Consider the following 18,372-nt stretch of genomic DNA (forward strand, 5'->3'; position numbering starts at 1 on the left):
ACATTTAAAACTAATTTTGAAAACATATCTATTTTCGTCATTAACTACATCATTAGCACTTTAAAATATCAATTTACCAAACATAATTTACAGTTCGTTAATTTTACTGCGATTTTTAAATTATAGCTTACCAAACGTCATACCGTTTTATTATCACAGCATAACACATCAACGCACAATACAACTGAAAAGCACTTTTTTAAAACTCACAGCAATACCAAACTAGCCTTATAACAAATAATGACACTGCAAACTACTCTCTTGATTCCGACCAAAGAGGGAATTTTGGCATAATTATTAAAATATGCACCCTTCAGGACCCAGAAACTCTGGATTATTTTGCTGCCCTTACAGCTCTGGGTTTTGCAGGAAACGTCATTGGGGCTAGAGGATATCCAGCCACAATGGAGAATTAGGAGCAACAGGAGGAGCAGACTTCGCATTTGATTGGGTCAAGGGATTGCAGCACACCAACGTCGAAATTCAATCTGAATCCATGGAAATTCTAGTTCGCTTCACTAGGCTCTATCACAGTGCAGTCCGAGGAAGATTCCACCTCAGTTACCATCAAAAGAGTAGAAGAAAATCAATTGCAGACAATGATCAAAGCTTGCATTTTTTTTCTTTTGTCCTAGTTAAACTTCAAATTATCCATAGACTTTAAAAATTTGGATTCTGTTATGGTCGGTTTGTTTGCAGAATTCACGATTTCGAGGAATTTATAATCCCATGGGTTTACAATATTTGGGATTCATGTAAATCCTTAGTGTGCTTGGTAACTCAGTTAAATTTTTTTAGGATTCATAAAATTATCTTGTTTTAAAGTCCATATACTGTTTGGCATTATCCAAAGAATCTGAAAATTGAATATATATGGAATTTAGAGTTTAAAAAATGGATCCGTAAATCCCTTGATAAGTTTCCCAGCAAATTTTATGGGGGAGGGGTCGGATTCCATATGAAGGATTTGCTGGAAAACTGATTTCCATGGGAAATGTGATTCCAGGGATTTGGATAACCAAACATACTGAGGAAAACGTAATTCCATCAAATACTCCGGACCCATAAATCCTATCTTTAAAATTCTTCATCCAAACCCACCATTAGTTTAGCTATGTATTGCAAAAACTTTATTCCAAGGAGTGGTGGTGGACCTGTAACCACTAGCTCCAGGCTGTACTCTCCTTAGGATGTTCTCAGCTTAAGATTTTCTATAGAAAAAAAAATCCATGGCATCACCTATAATAAAAATGTAGGAGGCATAGATCTTTATTGCTGCCCAAATTACACATGTTGATCTTTATTGCTGCCCAAATTACACATGTTTCAGCATAAACAAGGGAAAATACTGCAAAAGACAGAGCTGGGCAGAAAGTAGCTCCATTGGTAGAATCATGCAACACATGACATGCACTATTAGACGAGAAAATAGGAATAAGGCACCACAAGTACTGCATCTAGTCCTTCCCAAACGAAAAGGCATCCACTTCCACTCTAAAAGAGAAAAACAGATGATTCTTGTTCAAGTCACAGACAAGGCATCCATTTTTCCCCTACTCATAGATCTGCAGTCAGTACCTCCTTAACCGTTTAATTTTTGTACAGTTTTAAGATTTCCGATGCTCAAGTATAAATATAGGAAGACTACAAATGGTTGAGGAAAACCATAATCTGGCACAAGCTTCAGACATCCCAGATTAGTTACATGTAAAAAGCTGATCCCATAATAAAAAGTTCCATAAAGTCGAATGGTAGAAATTTATACAGTGTCCTCCAATGGTCTAAAACAGACCCTTCAAAAGTAGGATATTAATGTAACACCTGATAGCACACTTAAAAGGGCAAACTTAAATTACTCAAAGTACGAGAAATTGAAAACAGTCCGACAAATTCGAAACCCCAAAACCCAAATTACCACTGGAATACGTGAGATGAACGGAAAAAAGAAAATCAATATCCTTCTCGTTAACCCCGTTACCACGTGCGGGATCATCACTCCCAAACAAACTCCAAGAAGCAAACCAAGATCCTGTAATTCTCATTCTCAATAAACTAAACTTAACCCGGTCTTTTAAACACTGCCAAGTGTCGTTTCATGAATCCAACACGTCTAAATTAGGAGGTAGTTTGGCTATTGATCACATCTAATGGGTGAGAAAACAAGAGTCAGAGTCACATTTAATAATATCTGATGTATGGGATCAGCCATTTCTTGTGAGTGTACTGACAGCCGTCACTGGGTCCCATTTAATTATATTTCTTTTATATAAACAAAAAAATTAGTGTCGTAAATTAAAAAAGATTACAGAGAGAGAAAAAAGAAAGAAAGAAAGGCCCAAATAGTACTTGACGGCCCAATCCAAATCCTCCAGATATCGGTAGGTGATTCTCAGTGAGGAGAGAGAAGCAGGAACTGAGAGTGTAAAATAGTAGTAGGAAGAAGAAGATCAGATGATGATGAACATGGAGAAGAAGTATAATTACTGATAAGTCCATGAATTCTTCTTCTTCTTCATTTTCTAATACCATCACTCTGTAAGTTCTTCTGAAATTTTCTTCTTCATTTTTTAGATTTTTTTTTTTTTTTTGGTTTCTAAATTTTATCCGTTTGGTCTGTCAGATTAGTTGATATGAAAATGGATCTTCTTCATACAGAAAACAATTAAATTTCATCTTATACGATATAAATTCTTCGTCTTTAATCTACAGAAAATTAATTTCCTCCTCTCATTAATTTTCTCTGAGAAAACCCTCAGAATTTGTTGTTCCATTGCTCTTAAATCCCTGAAATTACAGCGAGGTTTTGTTTGTTTCTCTTTTTGATTTCTAGCTTTTTTTTTTCCTTCTCATATATCTGGGTTCTTGCGTGTCAATGCATTCAGTGATATAGAGGTGTTTGTAGACTATTCTCTGAAAAAAAAAAAAAAGGTTCCGTTTTTTTTTCTTACTTTTTCTTCCATTTGTAGTTTTTCAGCTCAGATCACCCACTTGTCTAAGTACTCTGTAGATTACATTCTTGCCTTAAAGATTCCATTTTTAGGCTTCTCAAATTTGCTGTACATAATCTAGGGGTTGTGAGAGGACTAGTTAGAGCTACATATTCTATTCTCACTGTGTGGCTGTAAATTTTGTTGAATTTCATTACTTTGAAGATGTTGGAAGGCCAGTCTTGTTTGATTTCTAGGGCACTACCAAGCTCATGTGAGCAGGAAACTAAGTGGGTTTACATGACTTATCTCATTGAGGTAACGAATGGTAAGCGCGGTTTTGAAGATGAAGGGGAAGAAGAAAGTGGAAGAAGAAAATTACCAAAGCAATTGATTAAGAAATTGGGAGAGGTAACTACACAATCGTTGAATGATTTTCACCTATCTCCTACTGATCAGCATAATTATATTAAGCAGCATGGTAATGGTGGTGATCAATCTGATTCAAGTAACCTTATCCAGTCTCTTGGCCGAGATATGTCAATCAACTGCCTCATCCGATGCTCAAGGTCTGATTATAATTCACTTGCTCTAGTTAATAAAGGCTTTCAGAATCTCATTCGCGGTGGAGATATCTATAAACGGAGGCGAGAAGGGGGCGTTATTGAGCACTGGGTCTATTTTTCTTGCCATCTTCTTGAATGGGAAGCTTTCGACCCCAACAGTCGCCTTTGGATGCATGTACCAAGGATGCCTTCAAATGACTGCTTCATGTGTTCTGATAAGGAGTCTTTGGCTGTGGGCACTGAGCTTCTTGTGTTCGGTAAGGAAATAACCTCTCATGTGATATGGAGTTACAGTTTGTTAACAAATTCTTGGTCTTCTGGCATGACTATGAACTCCCCAAGATGCTTGTTCGGGTCCGCCAGCCTTGGAGAAACTGCAATTCTAGCCGGAGGTTGTGATTCACAAGGGAGAGTTTTGAGTTCAGCAGAGCTTTATAACTCGGCAACGGGAACCTGGGAAACTCTGCCAAGCATGCATAAGCCTAGGAAGATGTGCTCTGGTGTATTCATGGATAAGAAGTTTTATGTAATTGGGGGGATCAATTCGGAATTGCTTAGCTGTGGGGAGGAGTACAATTTAGAAACAAGGACTTGGCGTGAAATTCCAAACATGTTTCCTGGTCGAAATGGACCAACTGAGGCTCCACCTTTGGTTGCTGTTGTAAATAATGAACTATATGCTGCTGACTATGCAGAGCAGGAGCTGAGGAAGTATGACAAAGAGAGGAACCTTTGGAACACTATAGGCAGATTACCTGACCGAGCAGTGTCAATGAATGGTTGGGGTCTTGCATTTAGAGCATGCGGGGAACGACTCATCGTTATCGGTGGGCCAAGGATTTTGGGCGGCGGGATCATAGAGGTCAACTCTTGGATCCCAAATGAGAATCCACCCGAGTGGACGCTTCTCGCTAGGAAGCACTCTGGGAGTTTTGTTTATAACTGCGCCGTGATGGGGTGCTGACATTTCTAGACCTTGTCTTACACCGCAGGGGGCGAAGAAGCTTGATTTCTGCATGGCTGATAATTCTGGCTAGTTAGTAATTTCACCTACCTTGCTTTTCCTCTGGAAATCCAGTTTTAGCTCTCAATGTTCGGATAAGCATGTCCACCGCAAGGAGTTCTTGACTTTTCCCCTCTCTTTTTTCCCCCTTTACTTTTGGTTCTAATTTACTTTCTCATTGAATTTGCATCTTGCTTCCTAGTGTGTAACTATGGGAGCTTTCAGACGCAGGCATTGTGTAGCATAACAGATAGGTTTTAATAATTTGAAGAATCGATACATTGGCAGGGATGCCAGGAATGTTACAAGCTTCTTACCTAGGCATCAGAAAAACAAACACTGTTATTGATTTTATGATCTGAAACAAATGTGCTTGACTCGATTATCAAAAGAGTAAATAGGTTCCGAGTGTTCTTCTTTTCTTATTGAACTGTAGTTATTCATGTAATTGGTACATTTATTTTTGCATTGATAAGTTATGATTTTTCGGTTTTTCATTAGTTCTGAATCGACTGTAGGTTGTATTGCAGAATTTGTTGCATTAGCTCTGTCAATGTGTTTGTTGTATGGTTATGTAGGTTGGCATTGATATATGTGCATATTGTCACTCAGTGAAGAAATGATATCCAAGCAATTTTATCTCTTAAGTTATTTTCTTTCCTTTGATTTCCAATTGTTGCACCCTAATCGGTAGGTTTGTTTTCGTGGTTTCATGATGTTTGTCTGCTAAGTTTGAAGCCTATAGGATATTTTCTTTAGTAACAGTTACGATCAGCCAGTTCTGAGTGTACAATTTTCATCTGTCGTAACTTGCTCAGGACCTCAGGTAAGGGGAAAGGAGATGGAAGCTTTTGAGTTGGGGTAGTATATGTTGGCTGATGATTTGGATGGGGTGGACTGCAATCCTAAGCTTAGTCCATGAAAACTGCTTGTGGTCTCTAAGAAGCCTGGAGTGCTGCACACCTCAAGCTCCCTATATATGTGCATCTGTTAACAAAATATGGTCCGGTTCAACTGTATAATTAGTTCTTTGGCAGTATGACATGGTTACTGCCATTCCTTGTGAGAATAAAAGAGAGAAATCTTGGGAGAGTTCAGGGATACCTTCAGAATTGAGATAGAGGAAAAGAAGTTTAGTACTTAACTGAGCTAAATCTTAGACTTAGAGATTAGTGAAGTGAGACTGCTTCAGTGGGCTGTTCCGTATCAGCCTGAATTTGAATGCTACTGAACGTCATTATTCTTCCAGTACAGTTGACAACTAGAGAAAGAAGACGATTATTCCAATTTCAAAGGCCGTACACTCATATAAAGTATATATGATTATCCAAGGCCAAAGACTCTCTTTCGGGGGACTCAGCACGATTTATATAGGGATACCAATCTAGGACCGGGTGGTCGTTTTGCTTTATATGGAATGGTATCTATCCCCTGTATCAATCTTGAAGGCTCGACGTTAGCAAGCGCCAAGCAAGTACATTGCTTGTATGGCTTTTTATGGAGTTGTTTTTCCTTCTATCACCAGAATACAAAGCACTTCGGCACACTGGCAAACGCCTGAAAATGTTCCAACCAAATTCCGACCCTAAATGATAGTAGTGGGATCTGATAGATTTTTTATTTTTTTGTGTTGTGACACCAAACCTTCCTGCTATATCTTTTCCTTATTTAGATTTACTTTATTTACTGCATAGCTTTGCTAGTTTGAATATAACTCTTTTTATTGCATTACTTGCTTAACACGTAATTTAGTTGATATAAATACAGTGCTCTTGTAAAGGAACTACAAGTTTATTTAATACAACTCAGTTTAACTGATTTCTTCTCTTAATCTTCTAAGCAGAGGTGGTTAACCCCCAGTCAAAGGGTTTTATCTAGGGTTCTTGTTCTCTTTTTCATGTGTTCTAACTAGTGTTTGGTCAAGGACCCTAACACCTGGTTAAGAGCAGGTTTGATCAAACCTTAAATTTTACCATTTTTTTAATATGTCTTATACGGAGCATCTTAAACTGGTTCAAGATAGCCTTACAACTGTGGGTCAAAAACTGGATACTCTTGTTACCACCATTAACAACAATCATGTTCACGATGAAGAGGCTCGTGACAGAAAGAAAGCCGAGACAAACAAGTCCGTGAAGAAGATCGTGCTGCTAGGAAATTGGATTTGTCTAAACATACAACGGAATTGTCTAATACTCTTACAACAGATCTGACAACAGCTTTAACTACTTCGTTGGGAATTACCTTACGTGCATGCAGTGTTTAGGGAATTTCTTCCTCAGCTTAATCAAGGTAATGGTATTGCTCCACCCCCACCCACCCACCCACCCCTCCTCCTTCTCCTGGTGGTAATGATGCTGTTATTCGAGCTGGTTCCATTAATTTAAAATTCCCAACTTTTGATGGTGATGATCCAGATGGTTGGATTTTTAGTGCTGACCGATATTTCAGTCTACACACGGTGACTGACAATCTCAAAATTGTTATCGCTTCCGCACATCTTAAAGGAGATGTTGATGCTTGGTTTCGCTGGAAGAAAACAACTACTATCGTGAATACTTGGGCAGAACTTTGTGATCTTGTTCGTGCACGTTTTTCTGCTACAAAATTTGTTGAACCTAGAATGGCAATTAGTACCATTAAAAAAAAGGTACGGTTCGTGATCATATATCCGATTTTGAACGTTTGTTAAACTTTGTCACAGACTTACCTGAAGATCACTTAATCAACTGTTTTATCCATTCTTTAAAGCCGGATATTGGCTCTGTAGTCAAATTGCTTGAGCCACAAACTTTAACTGCGGCTTTTACAAAGGCAGTAAATCAGGAAGACGTTTTATTAGCTGCAACTCCTCCTACACCTACTCAATTTAAACGTCCTAATTTACCTCCTGGATCTAAGAGACTCACTTGGGAAGAACAAAAAGAAAAAAAGGGAGAAAGATCTTTGTTTTAACTGTGACCAATTTTATACTCCTGGTCATTTGTGCTTAAAACCAAGATTATTAATCTTGGAATGAGCTCCACAGGTAGTTGAAGTTGAACAAAACATCGTACATGAAGAAACTACAATGTTGTCTGACACTAATTTTGAAGATGGAGATGCAGCTAAAATTTCAATGAATTCTCTTGTGGGTTCTGTTTTCCCTAAAACTATGCGCATTAACGGTTTTTCTAAGGCTCAACCTCTCACCATCTTGATCGACTCAGGATCGACTTATAATTTCATTCATCCTGCTTTAGCAAAGAAGTGTGGTTATTCTTTACAAGCAAAAGATACTACCTTGTGTGTCATTGTTGGTGACGGTGGTAAACTAAACACATTGGGTACCTGCTTCAACGTCCCTATTCGACTGCAAGATTATTTCTTTACTACTGATTTTCATGTCTTACCAATTAGTGGCTGTGATGTTGTGTTGGGAGTCCAATGGTTGCGCACATTGGGAAAATTTTCTTGGGATTTTGACAAGTTAATTATGAACTTCAACATTAATGGAGCAGCCATTCAATTATTGGGTAATGATGCTTCTTCTGTCATGCTTTTGGACAGTGTGCCCATGCAACGTTTACTCCAGCATGAATTTTATGGTGTTTTCCTACAAATGTCTGCAACAACTACTTCTTCATTGAATGCTGCAGCAGTTCCAACACCTGAGATTCAGCGCTTATTATCTGAATTTGCTGATGTTTTTCAGCCTCCAACTTCACTTCCACCTGAGAGACTACATGATCATCGAATTCTTTTGATATCAGGATCAGCTCCAGTTAATATTCGTCCTTATCGATATCCATATTTTCAGAAGGATGAAATTGACAAAATTACATCTGAATTAAGTCAAGTTGGGTTCATTCGATCAAGTTCAAGTCCTTTCTCTTCTCCTATTTTGATGGTGCGCAAGAAGGATGGTTCCTGGCGTATGTGTGTGGATTACAGGGCTTTGAACAAGCTAACGATTAAGGATAGATTTCCTATTCCAATGGTAGATGAACTTTTAGATGAACTTCATGGTGCAATCATATTTACAAAGCTTGATCTTCGTTCCGGGTATTATCAGATTCGTCTCTACAAACCAGATATTCAAAAAACTGCTTTTCGAACTCCTGATGGTCACTATGAATTTTTGGTGATGCCATTTGGGCTGTCAAATGCACCAGCAACATTCCAGAGTCTCATGAATCAGATCTTTAGACCGTATCTGAGAAAATTTGTTCTCGTTTTCTTCGATGACCTATTAATTTACAGTAGGAGTGTGAAGGAACATTTGGAACACTTGTCCATTGTGTTTGAAATTTTGCGCCAAAATCAGTTGTTTGTCAAGGAATCGAAGCGCATTTTTGCACAACCATCAGTTGGTTACCTTGGTCATGTTATTTCTTCTGAAGGTGTTGCAGCGGAAAGTGAAAAAATTCAGAGCATTCTTGATTGGCCGATTCCAACCACAGTTAAAAGCTTGAGAGGGTTTCTTGGATTCGCAGGTTATTATCGAAAATTTGTCAAGGATTTTGGTAAGATCAATGCTCCTTTAACTAAGTTGTTAAAAAAAAGATTCCTTTTTATGGAATGAAGAAGCTATTGTTGCTTTTCGAGCACTACAACAGGCTCTTACTACTACTCCATTCTTGATATTACCAGACTTTTCTAAAGAATTTTGTTTGGAATGTAATGCATCTGGTATGGGTTTGGGAGATGTTCTAGTGTAATCTGGCAGACCAATTGCTTACTATAGCAAAGGATTGACATGTAATAATTTGAATTTATCCATTTATGACAAAGAAATGCTTGTTATAGTCTCTGCAGTGCAAAAATGGAGATCATATCTACTTGGAAGGCATTTTAAGATATTTACATATCATCATAGCTTAAAATATTTCTTAGATCAACGTATATCTTCAATGGAACAACAAAGATGGTTATCTAAATTATTAGGTTATGATTATGAGATCATTTTCAGAAGAGGTAAAGAGAATATTGTTGCAGATGCTTTGTCAAGAACTACAGGTCTATAATTTTCTGCTATCTCTACTCCAATTTTTCAGGGGTCAATGACATTATCCAAGAAAGCAACACTGATGCAGAATTAAGTAAATTGATCGATTTACTGCGCAACAATCCTAACTTCAAGCCACATTATTCCTACAATGAAGGAATTCTGCGCTACAAGGGAAGAATTGTGGTATCTCATTCTTCTGAATGGTGCGCTAAACTTTTACATGAGTTTCATTCTACGCCATTAGGAGGCCATTCTGGATATTTTTGCACTTATAAGCATTCAATAAAACTTCTATTGGAAAGGGTTAAAGCATTCAGTTAAGGAGTTTACATCTCACTGTGATGTTTGTCAGAAGAACAAATATGAAGTTATAGCTCCCCCAGGCTTATTACAGCCTCTTCCAATACCTGCAGATATATGGTTGGGTATCTCTATGGATTTTATAGATGGATTTCCTCAATCTTATCGTAAAACATCCATATTAGTAGTTGTTGATAGACTCTCTAAATATCCATATTTCATAGCTTTAGTACATCCATATTCGGCTGCTTCTATTGCTGATGTTTTTGTTCAAGAGATTGTCATATTGCATGGCATGCCAAGGAAAATAATAAGTGACCCTGATCCAATCTTCATGAGTAAATTTTGGGAAGCTTATTTTTCTTTACAAAACACTCAATTATGCCGAAGCTCAGCTTATCATTCACAAACAGATGGACAAACAGAGGTGACAAATCGTACTCTTGAATGTTACTTACGCTATTTTGCTAGCATTAAACCTTCAGAATGGAGCAAGTGGTTTCCTTGGGCTGAATGGTGGTATAACACCAGCCATCACTCAGCCATTAATATGTCACCTTATGAAGCTGTGTGTAGTCGAGTTCCACCTATAATTTCCAGTTATTTACCTGGAACCCACATTTGTCAATGTTGTGGACCTTAACTTAAGGGCAAGAGATCACACAATTAAGTTACTTAAATTCCATATTCAAGTTGCTCAAGCAAGAATGAAGTCTTATGCTGATACTCACCGCACTGAGATAAGTTTTGCAGTTCATGATTGGGTATTTCTTCGTCTGCAACCTTATATACAATCGTCGATGTCAAATCAAGCATATTATAAGCTTTCTCCTCGATTTTATGGACCCTTTAAAATCATTGAAAAGATAGGGGAGGTTGCATACAAGTTGGAATTACCTGCTGAGAGCCGTATTCATCCAGTTTTTCATGTTTCACAACTAAAATTAAAACTTGATTCTTCTGTTGTTACTGAAGCAGTTTTACCCAATGTGGTTGACTATGAGAAATGGGAACCTGAAGCTATCCTAGACCGCAAAATGTTCAAGAAAGACAATTGTGTTGGTACCAAATGGCTTGTACAATGGAAGGATCATTTGCCAGAAGAAGCTACTTGGGAAGATGCAGATGATATTCTCTTGCGTTTTCCAGATATTGAGGCTTGAGGACAAGCCATTTTTCAAGCAGGGTGGAATGTTGCGACACCAAACCTTCCTGATATATCTTTTCCTTATTTAGATTTACTTTATTTACTGCACATCTTTCCTAGTTTGAATAGAACTCTTTTTATTGCATTACTTTCTTAACACGTAATTTAGTCGATATAAATACAGAGCTCGAGTTGTAAAGGAACTACAAGTTTATTTAATAAAACTCAGTTTAACTGATTTCTTCTCTTAATCTTCTAAGCGGAGGTGGTTAACCCCCATTCAAAGGGTTTTATCTAGGGTTCTTGTTCTCTTTTTCCTGTGTTCTAACTAGTGTTTGGTCAAGGACCCTAACATTTTGATTGTTACATAAAAATTCATTTAAAAAGAGGCATTTAAGAGGGGTTCCTCAACCCAATGACTACAACCGAAGAAAAAAATGAGAGTCGGGCAACAATTCGTGACCTTCTTGCCGGATTGCCTACTAGTTTCTCCACCGATAACATAATTGACAGTTGTTTTAAAGGAGGCCTCTCTTAATTAAAGCCCATGTTTTATCAAGAGGGAGATTAATGGATAATCTTTTCTTTTTTTTATCGGTAAAGAATTTGGTGCTGGCGAGTTTCGAAAATTCATGGATAATCTTATTTAATAAGATCTGATCCAAATTTTTTTAGAGTCCAAATGACAATGAATTTGAAGCCAATATTTTAGCGATACGTTTTTCTTGTGAAACTCAACAATCCTATAAAAATGAGAATAATTAGGAACATATAACACTACAGTTTACCACTTTGAAAACTAACCATTGAATATTAAAGGTTGAAATTAAAATCCGTATACGGTAAGGTTTGGTATCTCAAATTACGCCCATTTTTTATAGGAACCGAGAGTTTAATAAAACGGACATATCGTCAAAATATTAGCTTCGAATTTATTGTCGTTTGAATTTTAACAAAAAAATGAATCAAATCTTGTAAGATAGTATCCATAAAAGATTGTTCATGGATCCTTCCTAATACTTTGATGATACATTCTTCTTATGAAATTCGACAACCCTGTAAAAATGAGAACAATCTGAGACGCGTAACACCGCCATATACCTTGAACAATCCGACAAAACTCATAAATCCATAAATGAAAACAATTTTATCGTTTTCTAAATCTTGAATATTTATTCGACTTACCTTGTGAAATTCAAGCCAAATTGAAGAATAAAAAGAACATATAACACGATTACATGCCTAATTATCACTAAAGGCTTTAACTAATCATTGATTTTTCATCGGTTGGAAAAAAAATTAACAATTATTTGTGTACTTAGACCTTTTTTTTCTGCAAATCATATAGAGTAAGAGGGGCGTTATGTGCACATGCCCTCATTTGACAAGATTTTACAGTCCCTGGATAGCTGTTGGATGAGAATACACAGATGGTTGAGATTAACTCACCATAATAGGGTAAATCATGGTAAACTTAAAACATGTAGTGAAAAATCTATCTACTCTCATGTCTTTTTCCGCTGCTTCATAAAAAATTCATCAAACTTGAAAATAATTTACGAAAGATTTTCTAAATTTTTTAATGAAATTTCGATGTTAAATGATGAAATCAATCTTTTCGATATCAACCTGATTAAGACACACCTCGAGTAATCTAATTCAGACAAGTAACACTACAATTTACCACTTTGACAATCAACCATTGAATATTAAAGGTTGAAATGAAAATCCGTAGATGGTAAGGTTTGGTATCTCAAATTGTGTTCATTTTTAGTAGGAACCTATAGTTTAATAAAACGAACATATCGTCAAAATATTAGCTCTAAATTCATTGTCGTTTGAATTCTAACAAAAAATTGGATCAAATCTTGTAAGATAATTTTCATAAAAGATTATTCATGGATCATTCCCAATACTTTGGTGATACAAATCTTCTTATGAAATTCTACAACCCTAAAAAAACGAGAACAATTCGAGACGTGTAACACCGCCATATACCTTGAACAATCCGACAAAACTCAGAAATCCATAAATGAAAAACAATTTTATAGTTAGGTTTATTGTTTCCTAAATCTTAAATATTTGTTCAACTTACCTTGTGAAGTTAAATCCAAATTGTGAACATATAACACAATTACATGAAAATCAATGATTAGTTTGGTCAAAAGAATATACAATTATTTGTGTACTTAGACCTTTTTTTTTTCTGTAAATCATATACAGTAAGAGGGGCGTTATGTTCACATGCCCTTATTTGACAAGATTTTACAGTCCCTGGTGTTAGAGCACTGCTCGATCGAACTCGCAAGAGTTGCTATCTCAAGCTTGTTTGTCAAGTTTAGGTGATCAAAACTATAAGTCTTTATTTGTAGTCTACTTATAGTTATGTCTCGGACTAGGATAGAATGTCTAGTTGAGATTTATACTTCACGACGTTCATCGATTGAAGACGAAGATCTACTGAAGAGAGCTTGGAGGAACTTCATCAACAAAAGGTATGTGGAGACTAAAACTTATCTATCACTCAGAAGTCTATTCTACTTTATCTCCTATTGAGCCTAAGTCGTATATCTATATAGACTTTTACATTATACACATTTGATATCCCGAGTTGAGTTTAACTCGCTTATATCTTTCTCGAAATATGTATTGCAAGCTTTTTGCTTTAGCTATATTCATCATTATTCTTGACGAGTTTAGTTGGAAACAATTTATTTTTTGGAAACTAAATAATGAGTCAAAAGATGATCATGTGAAAATTTCCATGAAACATCTTACATGATTTGTGTGAGACAGTCATTTTATGTCGACTCGGAATGTTTCGTATTGATCATTCGATCACTTGAAAATTACTTATAATCTAATAGTTTGTATGAGACAGCTATTATCGTCTTCTAAGGATGTTTCAATTATTGAAATGGGAGTTTAGAACAATTAACCATTGTCTGGATATAACACAGTATGCAAACTGTTGTGGTATGATTCAGGTCCGGAAACCAAGTTTGCATACCAATATGCGAACGGTTTTAGCTGTTAAAGTCTGTTAACCAAGTATAAATACCAGTATGCGAACGGTTCTATCTGATTTAGGTCCGGGACGACAGCATGTATACCGGTTTGCGAATTGTCGGACAAGACCAAAGTGCGGAACTTAAGTTTGCGTACCCGTTTGCAAACTAAATTGGTTTAAGTTCTAAAATCGGTTAAGCATGATTTCATACTCATGAAAAAACACATATATAAATTAAGGGATGCAATCTTTGCAAATCGTGGCTTAATGTTCTTGAATTGATTCTCTTGAATCAATCCGATTTTGTTTCAATTGTGTCTTGTATACTTCTATGAGAATATTAATTGAACAACTCCATGAGTAACACAATTAGATTCATTTGATTGTCATTTGATCTAGAAGTGTTAGATGAATGTGGTTAATAGAAAAGTGTCCATACGACTATTTTCGGTTAACTATTATTGAGCCAACTCAATACGTTTAGGTACGGTTACCCACATCTAAGTGAAGGTATATTTCATTTGTGTATAACAAGCTAAGACCATCTAACGGTTGAGAGATATTGCTTTGGTTTTAAGCGAACTTAGCTTGAATCTTAAATCAGGATTTCATCTAACGGTGAATATTGATTGCTTTGTTTCAAAGCTATCAAACCCTGATTTGAGGACCATATAAGGGAGAACTCTAGCAACTGGGAAACCTAATACCCACACCTCATGTGTGATACTAGTTTCATACTAGAGTCGATTCTCCTTTAACCTAGGTTTTTCCTAAAACCATTATAGGTTAATGACTTAAAGACTTCATCGTGATTCTGAAGCCAGACCCAACTATTTTCTCTGTAGTTGCGTGTTTTGGTATTACTTTTTCTATCGTATTGAGTACTATATTCTCTAAGATTGGCTCGATATTTATCTATGACAGGTAAGATATAAAAAGTAATCACAAAGCTCTTCGTCTCATTCTTTGTGATTCCACAATAACTTGTTCTACTACCATATAGTTAAGTTATTGTGAGGTGATTGATATTTCTAGGCTGTTTTTCGGGAATATAAGACCGGAATATCAATTGGTTACTGTTCACCTTGATTTATCAAAATACGGAACAAAAAACTCCGTAGGTATTTCTGTGAGAGACATATTTATCTATCAGAATAAATTTTTCTATGGGAGACAAATTTGTTTATAAAGTCTTCGATTTTGGGTCGTACAAACTCTTAGTTGTGGATGAGATCGGCTAAAGGAATCAAGTGCGTAGAGTCCTGCTGGGATTCAGAAGCGTAAGGAACACGACTGTACCTTAATCGATGTGAGACTTGGTTAGGGATCAACTACATTCCAGTCCGAAGTTAACTTGTAGTAGGATAGTATCTGTAGCGGCTTAATACAGTGTGGTGTTCAAATCTTGGCTAGGTCCCGGGATTTTTCTGCATTTGCGGTTTCCTCGTTAATAAAATTTCGGGTGTCTATGTTATTTATTTTCCGCATTATATTTGTTTATATAATTGAAATATCACAGGTTGTGCGTAGTTCAATCAATTGCTAAATCCGACCTTTGATTGTTGATTGAAATTGATTGACACTTGAACATTGGTTTTTGACATTGTTCAAGTTATTTCTCATAACAATCAGGCTCACAGATTTCTATTTGTTCGATTGCAGATTGTATTAAGAAATTGAGATATAACTCTTGTATGTTTTTCCTTGATTGAGTCTGACTGTGTAGTTGATTCTCTTGGAATTATATTGGAGTTAGTACATACAGATTTCCTAACAAAATATTGGGTGTGGTTGTTTGACCCCCGCTTTTTCAATTGGTATCAGATCAGGCAAACACATTAAATACCTCATAAGTCTGTGTTTGTAGCAATTTGATTTCAGTGGATTGAAGTTTATCTCGCATTCACTTACATATAGATGTCCTCAAAAGTTTTTGACTATGCCAAATGTCTTGGGCTTACCTCAAAGGATAACTCGTTAGTTGATGCTTCTGAATCCCGAGGTAAAAAACTTGTGCTATCAAATTCTGATAACATTCCCTCTAAAGTGACAGTTGACACTATGTCAGAATCTGAAATGGAGCTCAACAGAACTTTAAAACAAATCTACTGAGATTATTGATGTTCAAGTTTCTAAAATTAGGTCTCTTGAAGAAAAATATGCTCAGCTCACTGATGAACTTGAGAAGTCTCTTGATAGAGAACGAGAACTTTGTAGTGTTGTTGGTTCTTTTTCTAACAATATCGAAAATCTTATTCAAGAAACTACTCTACAGCGCGAAAGATTAGTTTGCTTGAATATGTTGTTAAAGAAGATTCAATTAGAGAAAAACGTTTAATCGAGACTCATTCATCAGACCTGAACAACTTTCATGTTGAAAAAGAGAAACTTGTTTAATCTCTTCGTCTAGCCCAGGAACAGTACAACTCCTTGAAAAGGGAAAACTCTGTATTAATAAGTAAGTCTTCTTCTATGCCTATCTCTAATACTCACGTGGTATTACCAAGCATGGAGAAATTTTCTTCTAAGGAATTTCCTGCTAAGAAACTATCACGTGACTTACAAAATTCCAAAAAGGCTATGAGTCTGAAACGAGATGCTTCTGACGTTTTTTTATCCACGAACTTGTTCATTCGGTGGGAAAATGAATAACAATGTTCTACATTGTTTTTATAGAAAAAAAACAGATTTATGATCTTCAAAATATACTTCTTTTTACTGTCAGCAGAGTAAATTGTCTGACGACATTAACAATGGATTTAATTCCTGCTGTTTGTGGGTGAAAACTGTTTCTACTGATTTTGGTAATTTTGGGTGTGTGGATGAGAAACGAATCTAGACCCTAAACAATGCACTGCACGGGAGTACTTTTGATTCGAGAGATCAATCTGTACAATCCTGGCCTAAACCAAGAAATGGTCGTTCCAGGCTTGCTTCGGTCACAAAGCGAAGGAGAAGGGTTGGTCTTAGGGAGGGAAGCGAAGAGAGTGTTGAGACTAGAATGGTTAATTCCGAAGATGTGGCTTGTTTTATGACTTGTATCAGAAAGTGGAACTGGCTTGCAGATTGAAAATCTATCAGTTCTTGGTGATTTCTGGATACTATGTTGCCGACCAAAAAACTTCTCCTTTGGTGGAAATATATGAAGCCTATTTATACAAGTCATACTGAAACGTACCCTGGTCTCGTAGGAAGTGGGAACGATTGGGTGATGGAAGAGTGGAGTAACGTATAACCGTCAGAAACTCATGCTTCCATGATGAAGGAAGTGGATCCGTTTACACCCGTCACTTTTTGCCGCCACTAATTGTCCCACTTTATGACACTTTCTTATAACGGGCGTATTGCACGCCGCACGCTGTAAAACGCCAGACCAATACCCTGATAAGTATCCCCCAGTTTGTGACATATTTGATGCCTCGAGTGTTTTCGTGGAAAACATGTAGCACTTTGCTACGTGCGGCAAGTCAAAGTCAAGAGTCTTGTCGCAGGAAAATAGCATGTGATGCTATTAGGCACGTCTTGGCTGGTTGCCTAAAACTTGCCACGAGTCCATCAGTTCGATGGCAAACTTGGATGGCTGAGATTGCATCTCATGAGGAAGGGTAGTTGTTGATTATGGCTACCTTATGTTGGCGCCTGGTAATGGCACAGTGGCGTTTTGGTGTATGCCAATGGCACTGCGGCATGACTGGTATAGCTCGTGCATGCCAGTGGCACGGTGGTATAAGTGGCGCCTGGCGTAGCCATGGCCACGAGATTTAAGCGGCTGGTCGCCTAAAACTTGTAACTCAGTTCGGTGGCGAATTTGAATGGATGAGATTTCATCTCATGAGGAAGGATGGCCATTGATTATGGCCATATCTTGTTGTATAGAAAATTGGCTCTATTGGCATAGTGGCGTTTGGCGTAGGCATGGCATAGCGGCATGCCAGTGGCGTAGCCGTGGCAGCTGTTTTGGCATATTGGTGTTAGACCCAAATATGGCTCTAACAACATTGGCCTTATTTCTAAGTTAAAATTAAGGCCTTAGGAGAATCACTTAACCTAGTTGGCATGGCGACTTTAGCTAAACTAGGGTTTGGCGTATCGAAACCTTAATTAGCACGTACGTTGCGGCACGGTGGCATGGCTGAGAAAGCTGGCGCATGCCAGTGGCACGATGATGCAAGTAGCACCTGGCGTAGCCATGGCCTCTAGATTTTGGCACATTGGTGTTAGACCCGAAATTTGGTGTGGCAACATTGGCCATGTTGCCACATCAATCTCAATGCTCTGGGGAACGTTACTTGGCTTGGTTAGCGTAGCAACTTTGCATGAATTAGGGTTTGGCATGCCGAAACCCTAATTAGTGTGTGTGACATGCAGACGCGGCATGGCAACACTTTTTGTACAAAATGTGCCATAGATGTGCCAAGGGAACTATAAC

The 18,372-nt window shown here is 37.2% G+C and overlaps 1 protein-coding gene across 1 annotated transcript; it reads left to right on the forward strand.

Annotated features, from left to right (window-relative positions):
• Positions 1-2,334: 2,334 nt before the first annotated feature.
• LOC113297990 (F-box/kelch-repeat protein SKIP11-like) lies at positions 2,335-5,143 on the forward strand. The gene has a single exon (XM_026546615.1). The coding sequence runs from the start codon at positions 3,153-3,155 to the stop codon at positions 4,455-4,457; it is 1,305 nt and encodes a 434-aa protein (XP_026402400.1). The 5' UTR covers positions 2,335-3,152; the 3' UTR covers positions 4,458-5,143.
• The last annotated feature ends 13,229 nt before the right edge of the window (positions 5,144-18,372 follow it).

This window comes from Papaver somniferum, chromosome 7 (genome assembly GCF_003573695.1).
Source record: "Papaver somniferum cultivar HN1 chromosome 7, ASM357369v1, whole genome shotgun sequence".
NCBI lineage: Eukaryota > Viridiplantae > Streptophyta > Magnoliopsida > Ranunculales > Papaveraceae > Papaver > Papaver somniferum.

Excerpts from the sequence above, each read along its gene's own strand:
- LOC113297990 (XM_026546615.1), top strand. The coding sequence starts at position 3,153 with ATGTTGGAAGGCCAGTCTTGTTTGATTTCTAGGGCACTACCAAGCTCA.